Raw genomic sequence first — 13116 nt, 5'->3', positions numbered from 1 at the left:
TCCGGCAGCCAGGACCTTTGGGAGGCGCCACAAAACCAGGCGGGGAAGCCCGCAGCGCCGCGAAGCCCCGCCCCCTTCTAGCCGGCACTGCGCTTGCGCTTCCCAAGCCAGGCTGGGTTAAAGTTGCAGCCGACAGCCTTGGGATTTAAAGGGCCCGCTGCCTGACCGAAGTTGGTTTGAAGGCAGGAGGTGGTTGGCTGTGGACGGCACTTGGTCATGGGACCTGTGCGGTTGGGAGTGTTGCTTTTCATTTTGACTGTGTCTGGGACGCCGAAGGAGGAGGACGATGACACAGAACGCTTGCCCAGCAAATGCGAAGGTATCTAACGGGAGTAGCCCCTATTCGCATCCCTCTGCCCCATCTCCGTCTGGGCCAGACCAAATGGACCGTGATGGGTGGGTCACCTGACCTCCTTCAGGACCTGAGGGAGGTTCTGATGGAGCCTGGTGGAATTCGAATGGGGTCAACGGAGGGAACGCATAGCGCTACCCCAAAACTATGGCACTACAATTCCCATGAGACATCCAGAGGGAGCCCGCTTTTTCTTGCTGGTTTGGGCCCCCCAATGGTTTGTGGGAATTGTAGTGCAGAGACTATCGGCTCAGGACCGACCACTTTACTGAGCATCGTGTGTGTGTGTGTGTGTGTGTGTGTGTGTGTGTGTGTGTGTGTCCTCCATGCCACCAGACCTAAATCTGAAGAGACTGCAGGAGTGAAGTGTCAGGCTCATTACCTGTGGACATCCTCTGCTCCACCCCAGCGGAGACGCTCCCAAATTATAGGCCCCACGCCCTCCTGAGGGGTTTGGGAGTGAGTACGTCAGCCTTTGAAGCTCATAAAAGAAAGAGGAGGCCACACAACTGGGAGAGGTTCCCCATAATTGTGAGGTTTTGCAGAAGGTGTGCACTGTATGGATTTTACCGTGAGCAGCATCTTCTGTGACTGTATCACCTATGGGGCCCATCTGGGAGGGGGCACTTCAGAGTGCCCTGGTCCCCTGGTTTGTTGCCTCCCTGGCTTTAATTTCTTCCTGGATTCTTTTCCCCTTCGGCTCACTCCACGCTGCATTTCAGTAGCAATGTTCCTCCTGACTTGGTCCTCATCTCTCCTCTCCTTTCATTTGTGTCCCTACTCTTAACCCCCTACACCTGTCAGTTTTTCTAAACACAGACTCAATTGTGTACGTCCTTGCTTTAACACCTCTTCAGGCCTCCTGCTGTGATTAGACTACAGCCATCGTTTTTGGCAGAGCATCCAAGTGTTTGTGGTCTGGCCTCCATCTTTCTTACATTTCCATACCCCACCTCCCATCCCCGAAGTGCCCATGCTTCAGCCATATTGAACCTCTCAGTGGTCACTGAGCCTGCCTCATCCTCTCACACCTCTCTGCCTCTGCACATTGTTTTTTTCTTTGCCTGGAATGATCTTTGCCCTTCTGGTTTTGGTTCTTCAAGACCCAGTTTAAATGTCACCTCCTTTGGAAGCCTCCTTCCTTATCTGTCACCTCCCACTGCATTGGAGGGAAGGAGAGTACCTGTGTCTCCCTGTGTATCCTTAGCATAGTGCCATAGGCACATTTGGGACACTTTTGCTCCTTGCCCCTCTGTTTAGTTTGCTTGGCACTTCTGTATAGGCCTGTCCTTTTCTTGGGACCCACTGGTGCTGGGAAGACAGTGGTGGAAGAGACACAATGCTCATCCTTGAGGAAATCGTAGGCTAGTAGGAAGTCCATGAATGACCATTGAATGAATTTTGTATTTTCTAGTGAGATTAAGTCTCTTGATAGAGTCCATTACACAATATTGTCACCACCTTTTTATCTATCCCCAGAGACATTGGCAATGTCCTGTGGATAGATCATGGGTCTTATTACTCTCTGTATTGCTATTGTGCATCCAGAAGGGGCTCAACAAATAACTGCAGAAAACAGCAAATACTTAGGCAGTGCTCACCACGTGCCAGGCACTATTCTCGGGGCTTTACATAGATTGATTGATTTAATCCTCACCACACCCCTGTGAGGGAGGTACTATTATTATCTTCATTTTAGAGGTGAAGAAACCAAGGCACAGCAGGATTGTCACCCAGCTACTAAGTGGCTGAGTCAGGATTCCAGCCTTGCCAGGCTGGCTCCAGAGCCTGCACCCATAACCATTGTGCTCTGCTGCCTTTGCTTATCTGCCGAATGAGTTGCTGCTTTGTTTGTTTCTCTTTCACGTCCCCTTGGATATCTAGTATGTAAACTGCTGAGCCTGGAGCTACAGGACGAGCTGAGTCGCACTGGCCGATCTCGAGAGGTGCTGGAGCTGGGGCAGGTGCTGGACACAGGCAAGAGGAAGAGACACATCCCTTACAGTGTTTCGTGAGTTCTTCTTGGTGTTCTTCCACCTTCCAATCCCCGAAGGAGCCCTGGGAGCGCCCACAGCATCCAGGGAGTCTTTGTTTCCCCTCTTCCCACAGAGAGACAAGGCTGGAAGAGGCCTTGGAGAATTTATGTGAGCGGATCCTGGACTACAGTGTTCATGCCGAGCGCAAGGGCTCACTGAGATATGCCAAGGTCAGACTCTTCTCCAGGGCAGGATCCCATCTCTCAGAAACTACAACCTGTACCCCCTGAGGTCCTCACGATGACTGCCCAGCTCCCCACAGCTCTGGAGTGTCCCCTCCCCATCGTAGACTCCCTCATCTCATCTCTATGGAACTCACCGGGGTCTCCAGTAGTTGATAAAGCTGATATGGCAAAAAGGGGAGGAGGCAGGGCAGTGGCCTGGGCTGATCTCAAATTCCCATCTCTCAGGGGCAGAGTCAGACCATGGCAACGCTGAAAGGCCTGGTGCAGAAGGGGGTGAAGGTGGATCTGGGGATCCCTTTGGAGCTGTGGGATGAGCCCAGCGTGGAGGTCACGTTCCTCAAGAAGCAGGTAGGATAGGATACTGCACTGCCCAGGAAGGTGAGAAGGGAACCTGAGACGGGAGCTAGATCCTAAGGAGGTCCATCTTTGAGCAGAGCAGGGACTCTGCCATTGACTGAAGTGGGCTCAGGAGCATATCAAGAAGTAATAATGGAGGCTAATGATATATACTGCCACTTACTGAGCACCTACTGTGTGCCCGATTTGGGGCCACAAACTTTCCAGCTGCTGCCTCATTTTACCCTCACAACAACCTGATGTGGTAGGTACCATTACCACTTCCCATTTTACAGGCAAGGAACTGAGACTCAGAGTATAATAACTTACTTGGCAGCGTAGGTGCTGGTAAATGTCTGTTGAGTGAATGAGGATCACACATCTAATAGGCCAAGTTTAACCTCCTGGTTCCCTGCCTTACCGAAGTGGGGTGGGGAGACAGGGAGTGAAGAGCAGAGAGGAGGGTCTGCAGAGGCCAGCAGAGCAGATACCCTTCTGACCTTTCCACCTGATCAGTGTGAGACGATGCTGGAGGAGTTTGAAGACGTCGTGGGAGACTGGTATTTCCACCATCAGGAGCAGCCCCTACAGCATTTTCTCTGTGAAGGTCATGTGCTCCGAGCTACTGAAACTGGTAAGCCTGGCGGCTGGCCCCTTTCTTGCCAGGTCACAACCTTCCCTCTCCCCAGGACCAATATCTAAATTGTTTTCTATCACCCAACCTAGCATGTCTACAGGAAACTTGGACTGGAAAGGAGAAGATCACAGATGGGCAAGAGAAGACAGAAGAGGAGGAGGAGGAGGAGGAGGTGACTAACACACCAGGTCACCCCAAGCATGACCCAGAGGAACTCTGACCTTTGCCTTTGAGCCCCCAGGAGGGACAGGGGTCTTGGAGAAGAACCCTCTGAGGTCTGAGCGCTCCCTGCCCCACAGCTTTCAGAGTGTGTGTATGTGTGAATGACCCCACCCTAGAGCTTGTAGCTCTTCTCTCCCATGTAATCTCAGGCAGGATCCTGGTGGTGCAGCATGGCATGGCTATGGGGAGAAAGGTGGGAGCAGCAGGTGGAAGCCCGGCACCGACAGATGAGTCCTCCACCTGCCATTTATCCCCTTGTCAGGTGTGTGTGGTGACAGTATTGAGATATTTAAATACGTCTGCTACTCCCCACCGGACCCAGAGGTCATGGCTTAGAAGCGGTGGACCTTGGCAAAGTCACTTTGCCCCTCGAGGGTCTGTTTTTAGACTCATAACAAAGAAGCTGAATGGACATTCTCTCTACGACCTATACACGCTGCCGGCGTCTAGGAGGCTACATGCCAACAGTCTGGGAACGGGAAGGGGACACTGGATGGGGACGGGGTAATATTGATAAGTTAGGTGGGGTAGACACTTGGTCTACTTCATATTAATTTCACTGCAGGGCCACTACGTAATATCAAAGGTGCCAAATTTTCTATAACGCTAGTAAACTTTTTTTAAAATATCAGCTGGGCCCCAAATTTCAAACAACTGCCGTGCACACATCTTAGCTGGCCGGTACGGCAGCGCCCAGTGAATAGGGCCGTTGGTCGCCGTCCTGTTAAAAGCTAACGGTGCTTCGTAGTTTTGCAGCCCAAGGAGGGTGGCATGGATCACGGCGTTGAGACAGGTTTCGGGCTTGGGATTGCGCAGCCGCGATCTGCGCATGCCTGAAAACGCGACGGAATTAAGTTACGTGCGCGGCGACGCCTGGGCCGCCATACTTGGGTGACGGGAGCTCGCAGAGGACAAACTCCCACGCGCTTTTCCCGTGTCTCTTCTTTCCTCAGAGTGAGGCAAGACCTAAGAGGAGCTAAAACTAGGTCCAAGGTAGAGAGCGGCTCCGGTTAGAATGAAGAAAATAACAAGGTTATCTCCGGAGGGTGGCGGTTGAGGACCTCACACGCGAGCGGGGTGGTGGCCGAAGACGCTGAGGGACGAGTGCATTCTCGCCGAAGTTCAGTTGGGCGATGCCAACTTAAGGGTCTGAGAGGGGTGGCAAGGAACTGAGATTCACTCCGCGGAGGCTGGGCGAGTGTGGAAACCCGAAGGGAGCGGACAGTCGCCGAAGGCCCCACTTCCTTTCCCCAGCCCGTCCCTCTCCGGCCATGAGCGGTGTAGTGCGCACCGAGCCGCTGCGCGGGGAGCCTCCTCTGCGGGTGCCCGGCGACGCCTTTTCTGTGGTGGTTCTGCTGCAGGGCTACGCGGAGCCCGAGGGGGTCGGCGACGCCGTGCGCGCCGACGGCTCCGTGACCCTTGTTCTGCCCCAGGCCTGGGGCCCGGCCTCCGGCCACCGAGAGCCCCCGCCCGAGGGCTACGAGGCGAAGACCGCCCTGGAGGAGGCGGCCCGTGGCCCCATCCTCGTGGACACCGCGGGGCCCTGGGCTCGAGAGGCGCTCTTGGGGGCCCTGGCGGGGCAGGGCGTGGCCCCGGGAGATGTGACTCTGGTGGTGGGGACCCATGGACACTCGGACCACATCGGGAACCTGGGGCTGTTTCCCGCGGCGGCCCTGCTGGTCTCGCACGACTTTTGCCTCCCCGGGGGCCGCTACCTCCCCCACGGGCTGGCTGAGGAGCAGCCTCTGCGGTTGGGGCCGGGACTCGAGGTGTGGGCCACGCCCGGCCATGGTGGCCAGCGGGACGTGAGCGTGGTGGTGGCTGGCACGGCCCTGGGTACCGTCATGGTAGTGGGCGATGTGTTTGAACGTGATGGGGACGAGGACTCGTGGCAGGCGCTGAGTGAAGACCCGGTGTCCCAGGAGCACAGCCGGAAGAGGGTCCTAGCCACTGCCGACGTGGTCGTGCCTGGTCACGGAGCCCCCTTTAGGGTGATCAGGGAAGCCTCGGCGCCAGAGACAGAGGGTCTGGGGAACAGCCGGCCAGATCTCGTGATCGGAGACAAGGAGCCCACGGTGCACCGATAAACCCCAGTCTTGACTGAATGCCTTTCAGGGACCCCAGCCCCCCACCCCCAGACAAGAAACTGACGTCCAGGACACGAGAGGATGTGTCAGAGAGGAGTCATGGGTCGTCACTTCCAGCCCTCGCAGGAGGCCAGTTTTCCAGCGAGGACAGAGTACTTTTGCCACAGCTGTCACCAGTATCACTAGGACCAAGGACTGGCACAGCTGTGTGACACCTCTCGGGCTTCATTAGTAAAATGGCAGAATGTTCTTGGGAGAGTCTTCCAAAATAAAAGTAGAAACTGCATTGAAAATCATACTGCCCTTCAACTATTCTCCAATAAAAAATAAAAAAAAGTCATACTGCCCTAAATGTAAATGTGAAGCGTTCATAGTGATAATCATGCAGATATAATCCAGCAAGTGCAACAAGGAGACACTTTGGCGATACATCGCCTGTTTCTCAGAGGAAGCAGCTTGCTGAGAGAAGGTGCAGGGCAGACAGGTATTCTAGTCATCTGACTTTAAGTTATTAATTCGTTCAATGAATGCTGCTTAACACACCTGCAATGTCTCAAGCACGGCTCGAGGTCATGGGGATACAGCAGTGAGCAAGCCAGACAAACTCAAGGAGACAGGTAAATAATAATAGTAGTAAACCAAATAATTACGGGTTCTGGTTACTGATATGCAGAAAAAGCAGGGTGAGAAGGGTATAGAGTGCTGGGGTGGGAGAGTGGTCAGGAAAAGCCTCCGAGGTGATGTTTGATGAGAGAACTGAATGAGAAAAAGCTGGCCACACGGAGGTCTGGGAGAGGGGCATTCCAGGCACTGGAACAGCAGGTATAAAGGCCCCGAGGCAGGCTTGACCTACTTGAGCAGCAAGAGGACCTTGGGGTTGGGTTGCAGAGCGCTGGGGAAGAGTGGCAATAAATGAGCCTACAGAGTTGGGCAGCGACATCTTGCAAGGCCTTGGTAACCATGGTTAGGGGTTTGGATTTGTCCTGAGATAGAAGGCTTTGGCTTTATACTGATACAAAAGACCAGGCCGTTGACCTGGTTTCATTTACGTTTTAAAATAACCACTCTTGTTCTGAGTGGAGAAGGGGTTGGAGTGGGGCAACAATAGAATGGGCTGGACTAGATCGAAAGCCATTGCGGTCTTCAGGTGAGAGAGCTTGATGGCACCTGCCCTTATCCCAGAAGTCCTGTTGTGGCTGTGGTCCTCTTCACAGCTGGGTTCCTGAGCTTGGGTCTTCCGTTCGCACAGCCCCAGGGTGGACAGAAGCACTCAGTTGGGAAGAGGAAAGAAAGGAGGAAGTCCACCTTGTTGTGGATGATGAGCCTCTCCGGGTGGACGCTGTCACGCAAGGCCAGGCTGGAGGTCATTTCCCAGGCGTCCATGAAGGCCACATGGTCAGCAAAGGCAGCTCAGAGGAGCGCGTTCACCTGGAGGGTAAACCAGTTGCTGCTGTACATAGACTTGTAGCCGGTGTTGGCCAGTTCGATGATCACCAGGGTTCAGGGCTCCCAGGCCAGCAGTGCAGCCACGGCTGCCCAGATCCCTGCCAGTTGTTGCATAAAGATGGACAGAAGAAAGGTGGTGAAGTGGGTGCCCAGGCACCACCATGGTGTGGGGGCCCCCAGCCAGGCCCCCCCCCACTTCATGGGCCACCAATTGTAATGAGGCCACTGGTGTGTGGAGGGAGCGCAGGGGCCAGCTGTGCGTTCCAGTGCCGCACTATGCCCCGAGCAGTGTCCACGGCCATCAGAGAACCCAACTGATACGTGGTGTGTAGATCCACTGGCTTCAGGGCTGCACGGAGGACGAGAGAGGAGGGGATGGGTTATTTAGAGCTGTACACTCTCAAGTTATACAGATAAAAGTTCCAGTCTTGACTTACTTTCTAGAACATGGATATCCTGCCCTTGACTCAGGGCTGGTCACCCAGAGCAACACATCCCTTTGGCCACACTGATTGTCTCCAGGATGGATGGGTCACCTACGCTAGTCCAGTCTTAGTAATCTTAGGGGTTTTGCTGGAGCTAAGGGAAAAAGTCTCGTTCTTTCCTGCAAGACTGACATGGGAGGATGGGTCATCTTGCCCCCTTGTTGGAAGAGCCCGCTGGTGCTGGGGCCACCAAAGAGGGACTGAGAATGAGAGAATGAAGCTGAACGGTAGGGGGCAGAAGTGGGCAGTGAAGAGAAACAGACCAGATGACAGGTGTGAGCACGGGAAGCCAGGCTAATCACCTGGGCTAATCAACTCCTTTCGTGCCTAAGCTGTTCTGACTGTGTTTTCAGCTGTTTTCAAGATGAGTTGTGAATGGATACAAACACTGATGGAAATGATCCCTTAGAGGCAGGGAGTGAGGACAACAGCATGGGGAGACGGCTGACAACAGAGGGAAAAAGTGCTTAAGATATTAGGAGGTTGGGCCCAGAGTGATTGTTTCTTTCAAACTTCTTTTTTGTGAAAACTCTTAGGAAAACTGGACCTATATGATCAGCTTCCTCTACTCACAAGTCATTGGCAGACATTGGCTGCAGAATAACCCAGGCTTTCTTGCCCAGTGCTCTCCAAGAACAGCTCTCCGCTCCAGTTTGGGTGACTGCCCACTGCCTTTCAGACACCCACACCCTCCTCTCCTGCGGGCCTTTGAGCCCGCTCCCCCTCCACTCCCCATCCTCTCGCTTTTCTCCACCATCTCAAACACCCAGGCTCAGCTCTCTCACCTCCTACAGAAAACCTCCCCTGAATTTGCCAACCTTATTTTAAACTCTAGCTATGCCTTCTCTATATTGTTCACTTAGCATTAGGTGATACCTGGTGTTGGTCATTATTTTTGGAAATGTCCTCTCCCCACTGTGCCGCTTGAGAGCAGAAGCTGCAAGGCCACTTGAGGTCTAGGCTCAGAAATTGCAGAATATCACTTACATCACATTCTGTTGACCAAAGCAGGCCAGCCCAGATTCAGGGATGAGGAAATAACCTCTCCATCTTGATAGAAGGAGCTGCAAAGAATTTGTGGCCATTTTTTTCTGTTGCAACGTACCACAATGGGTTAGTGCACAAATTGGTGATGCTAAAAGTTCCCCTTTTTTGGGAGGTGAGGTAGTTATCCTAGGTTCTATTTTTATTTTTTGATTTTTTAAATTGAAGTATAGTTGATTTATAATATTATATTAGTTTCAGGTATACAACATAGTGATTCAATATTTTTATAGATTGTACTCCATTTAAAGTTATTACAAGTGGCTGTATTTCTCTGTGCTGTACAATACATCCTTGTTGCTTATTTATTTTATACATAGCAGTTTGGATCTCTTAATCCCATACCCCTATTTTGCCCCTCCCCCCTTCCCTTCCCTCACTGATAACCACTACTTTGTTCTCTATATCTGTGAGTCTGTTTCTGTTTTGTTATATACATTCCTTTTCTTTTCCCCCCTTTGGCTGCGCTATGTGTCTTGTGGGATCTTAGTTCCCAGACCAGGGATCAAACCCAGGCCCCGACAGTGAAATTGCCAAGTTCTAACCACTGGTCTGCCAGGGAATTCCCGTGTTTTGTTATATACATTCTTAAATGCAATTTTTATGCCTTCTCCCATTGCTCAAAGCTCCTGTCAATCACATCACATCATTCCCTCTTCACTTCCGGAAGGGGGCAGCACTTACTTCACAGAGAAAGCAAAGACCGTTGTCCCACCTATCTCTGCTTCAAACCACCTTACCAGAAAACTCTGCATTTGTACCCAGGCTCACCTCCAGAAGAGGGGTGATTTACCCATTTATTGTGGGTAGCTGTAATTCATTCATTTTCACATGCGTAGTATTCAATTTTGTGAATTACCATGTAGTGTTGGGAAAACTAGTTATCCACATGCGAAAGAATGAAATTAGACCCTTAGGCCATACACAAAAATTAACTTAGAACAGATTGAAGACTTAAATGTAAGACCTGAAGCAATAGACTCCTAGAGGAAAACATAGGGGAAAAGCTCTTTGACATTGGTCTTGGTTGTGATTTTTTTGGATATGACACCAAAAGCAAAGGCAGCAAATGCAAAAACAAGTGGGACTACCTCAAACTAAAAAGCTTCTTCATAGCAAAGGAAACAAAATGAAAAGGTAACCTACAGAATGGGAGAAAATATTTGCAAACTGTATACTTGGTTAATGTCTAAAATATATAAGGAATTCATACAACTCAATTGCAAAGAAGCACCCCAATTTAAATATTGTCAAAGGACATGAATAGACATTTTTCCAAAGAAGACATACAAATGGCCAACAGGTATATGAAAATGTGCTCAGCATCACTAATCATCAGGGAAATGCAAATCTGAACCACAATGAGATACCACTTCACACCTGTTTAGGATGGCTATTATCAAAAAGAAAAGAGATAACAGGTAATGGCGAGATTGAGGAGAAAAGGGAACCTGTGTGTACTGACTGTTAGTGGGAATGTAAATTGGTATAACCATTATAGAAAACAGTATGGAGTTTCCTCAAAAAATTAAAAATAGAACTACCATGGTAATTACCATTACCATATGATCCCAATCCCACTTCTCGGTATCCAAATGAAATGAACTCAGTATGTTAAAGAGATATCTGTACTCCCATGTTCACTGTAGCATTATCCACAATAGCCAAGATATGGAAACACCATAAGTGTTCATTAATGGATGAATGGATAAAGAAGATGTGAGATACACATATGTATACACACACACAGAGGAATATTATTCAGTCTTAAAAAAGAAAATCCTGCCATTTTTTGGCAGCATGGGTGAACCTGGAGGACATTTTCTAAGGGAAATAAGTCAGACACAGAAAGGCAAATGCTGTATGATCTCACTTGTATGTGGAATCTAAAAAGTTGAACTCATAGAACCAGAGGATAAAATGGTTGCCAAGGGCTGGGGAGTGGGGGAAGTGAGGAGATATTGATCAAAGGGTACAAACTTTCAGTTATAAGTTCTGCGGATCTAATGTACAGCATGGTGATTATACTCAGCACTGTATTGTATACCTGAAATTTGCTAAGTGAGTAGATCGTAGGTGTTCTTGCCACATACACAAGAAAAGGTAACTGTGAGGTGATGAATGTGTTAATTAGCTTGATCATGGTAATCATTTCACGATGTGTACATATATTAAACCATCATGTTGTACACCTTAAAAAAATCACGCTATACAACCTAAATATATACAATTTTTGTTAGTAAGTTTTACCTCACTAAAGCTGGGGAAAAATAATTTTAAAAGCAGTTAATTTAATATTAGATATTGGAATGACAAATTCAAGTCAAAGCTGCTAACAAGAGCAAAAAACTAAAAGAAGAAATTGGAAAGATGGCCAAAAAGTAACAAATGGGAAAGCTGGTTTGAAGGCCACAGAGACTGTAAGGAACAGTAAATGGATCTAAATCATAAGCATGTTTGGCTCTGGGTTAGTTACCCCTATTAACAGCAACACCTTATGGTTAATTTAAATGTGACCCAAATAAGATCCCTTGCTCATTAATCTGGTATTAAATTTTCTATTAATTTGGTACTGAATTCAGAGGTTACCAAATAGGCATAGAAGAATCCCATCTGATAGTGGGCTTCTCCAAAGAAAATTTTTGCTTCTGCCAAAAATTTAGGCTAATAACTTCCTAGAGTGTGTTAAATTAACACAGGTTGAGATTTTTCAGACCAATGGTTCTGTGAATTTGGACTGCACATCTACCTAAGGGCTGGCTTGTGGGTATAAATTCTCCAGAAAGAGTTTTCTCTGTCTGTTCTGGACCAAGGTCCAAGACAGTCAAATTCTTCGAAATCCTCTGCTTGAGTGTGGCGTGGTGGTCTCCAGGTCACACAATATGAGGGTGTAGAACTTTGAGACCCTGACTTTATGCCAAGCAGGCAATTTCCTATTAGACTCACCACATTGTCAAAGACTTTGGGGTCTGTATCCTGCTCTTGGCTTCCTGAACACCAAATCGCAAGTTTCTTGAGCTTGGCAAATGCCCTCAAGGGGAAAGCAGTCTTTAGTGTATTACTCTCTGAGTTCCCAGTTTCGTTTAGATTTTGCCCTCTGATAATTCCTTTAAAATTTGACAGATTATCAATGCATTTATTTATTTAAAGTAGATAGAATGTGGTTTTTTTTTAAATTTATTTATTTTTGGCTGCATTGGGTCTTCATTGCTGCACGCGGGCTTTCTCTAGTTGTGGCGAGCGGGGGCTACTCTTTGTTGTGGTGCGCCGGCTTCTCATTATGGTGACTTCTGTTGTTGCAGAGCACGGGCTCTAGGCATGCGGGCTTCAGTAGTTGTGGCACGTGGGCTCAGTAGTTGTGGCGCACGGGCTTAGTTGCTCCGCAGCATGTGGGATCTTCCTGGACCAGGGTTCGTACCTGTGTCCCCTGCATTGGCAGGCGGATTCTTTTTTTTTTTTTCATTTTGATGTATTTTATTTAACCCATGTATCCAAAATAATGTGTCCATGTGTAATCAATATTTTTAAATTGAGAATTTTGAGATTCTTTTTATTGTACTAAGTCTTCAAGATCCTGTGTATTTTACACTTAACAGGGCATCTCAATTCATATGCTACATTTTCTTTCTTTTTTTTTTTTTTGCGGTACGCGGGCCTCTCACTGCTGTGGCCTCTCCCGTTGCGGAGCACAGGCTCTGGACGCGCAGGCTCAGTGGCCATGGCTCACGGGCCCAGCCGCTCCGCGGCATGTGGGATCTTCCCGGACCGGGGCACGAACCCGCGTCCCCTGCATCGGCAGGCGGACTCTCAACCACTGCGCCACCAGGGAAGCCCCATATGCTACATTTTCATCGGAAATACTTGATTTGTATTTAGATTTCATAAAACTTACAGTTGCAATTAGATTCCCATACTCAAGTTGTTCCAAACATACTTAGAAGTTGTCCGATAACTGAATTGAACGTCAGGTTTTTCTAAATTGATTTTTAAATTTTCTTTAATTTTAATTAATTTAAAGTATGGAATTTTAATTAAGGTGTGATTGGGGAACTGAATTTTAAGTTTCTTTTAATTGGATTCAGTTCCTCAGTTGCACTGAGTACAATTCAGGTGGTCTACAGCCACATGTGGCTAATGGCTGCCATACTGGACAGCACAGGTCTCTTGGCATTAAGAAATGAGACAGCTTCATCCTCTCCCAGCTCTCACTTCGTGAGGGTTACTTCCCGTCTCTGTCAGTGAGATTCCTTTTGTGCTGCCATGAACCCAAGGTGATCCTGAAAGCC

At 49.1% G+C, this 13116-nt stretch overlaps 2 protein-coding genes across 5 annotated transcripts in view; both read left to right on the top strand.

Moving 5' to 3' along the window:
• The first annotated feature begins 93 nt into the window (after positions 1-93).
• Positions 94-4846, top strand: CNPY4 (canopy FGF signaling regulator 4). Of its 3 annotated transcripts, XM_060123452.1 has the most exons (7): positions 96-319; positions 2237-2363; positions 2462-2558; positions 2799-2921; positions 3426-3543; positions 3636-3712; positions 4722-4846. In XM_060123452.1, exons 1-7 carry the CDS (start codon positions 217-219, stop codon positions 4746-4748), a joined length of 672 nt encoding a protein of 223 aa, XP_059979435.1. In that variant the 5' UTR covers positions 96-216; the 3' UTR covers positions 4749-4846. The 3 variants fall into 3 exon arrangements, with proteins under 3 accessions (XP_059979436.1, XP_059979435.1, XP_059979434.1); XM_060123451.1 differs by lacking the exon at positions 4722-4846 and having other exon boundaries at positions 98-319; positions 3636-3781; XM_060123453.1 differs by lacking the exons at positions 2799-2921; positions 4722-4846 and having other exon boundaries at positions 94-319; positions 3636-3781.
• Positions 4847-5039: 193 nt separating this feature from the next.
• The window catches only part of MBLAC1 (metallo-beta-lactamase domain containing 1), a 35034-nt gene continuing 26957 nt past the window's right edge, over positions 5040-13116 (top strand). For both annotated transcript variants that reach the window (XM_060123449.1, XM_060123450.1), the window contains exon 1: positions 5040-6472. In XM_060123449.1, coding sequence (XP_059979432.1) covers positions 5040-5855 — 816 coding nt within the window. In that variant the 3' untranslated portion in view covers positions 5856-6472. The remainder of the gene's footprint in view (positions 6473-13116) is intronic.

The sequence above is a fragment of the Lagenorhynchus albirostris genome, chromosome 15 (assembly GCF_949774975.1).
Source record: "Lagenorhynchus albirostris chromosome 15, mLagAlb1.1, whole genome shotgun sequence".
Taxonomy (NCBI): domain Eukaryota; kingdom Metazoa; phylum Chordata; class Mammalia; order Artiodactyla; family Delphinidae; genus Lagenorhynchus; species Lagenorhynchus albirostris.
The sequence above is the reverse complement of the archived record's forward strand: the minus strand, read 5'-3'. Positions and strand labels throughout refer to the sequence as shown.

Coding starts and splice junctions, on each gene's coding strand:
- CNPY4 (XM_060123451.1), top strand. CDS start 217: ATGGGACCTGTGCGGTTGGGAGTGTTGCTTTTCATTTTGACTGTGTCT. Junction 2,559..2,798: donor GCTCACTGAGATATGCCAAG/GTCAGACTCTTC, acceptor CCCATCTCTCAG/GGGCAGAGTCAGACCATGGC. Junction 2,922..3,425: donor TCACGTTCCTCAAGAAGCAG/GTAGGATAGGAT, acceptor CCACCTGATCAG/TGTGAGACGATGCTGGAGGA.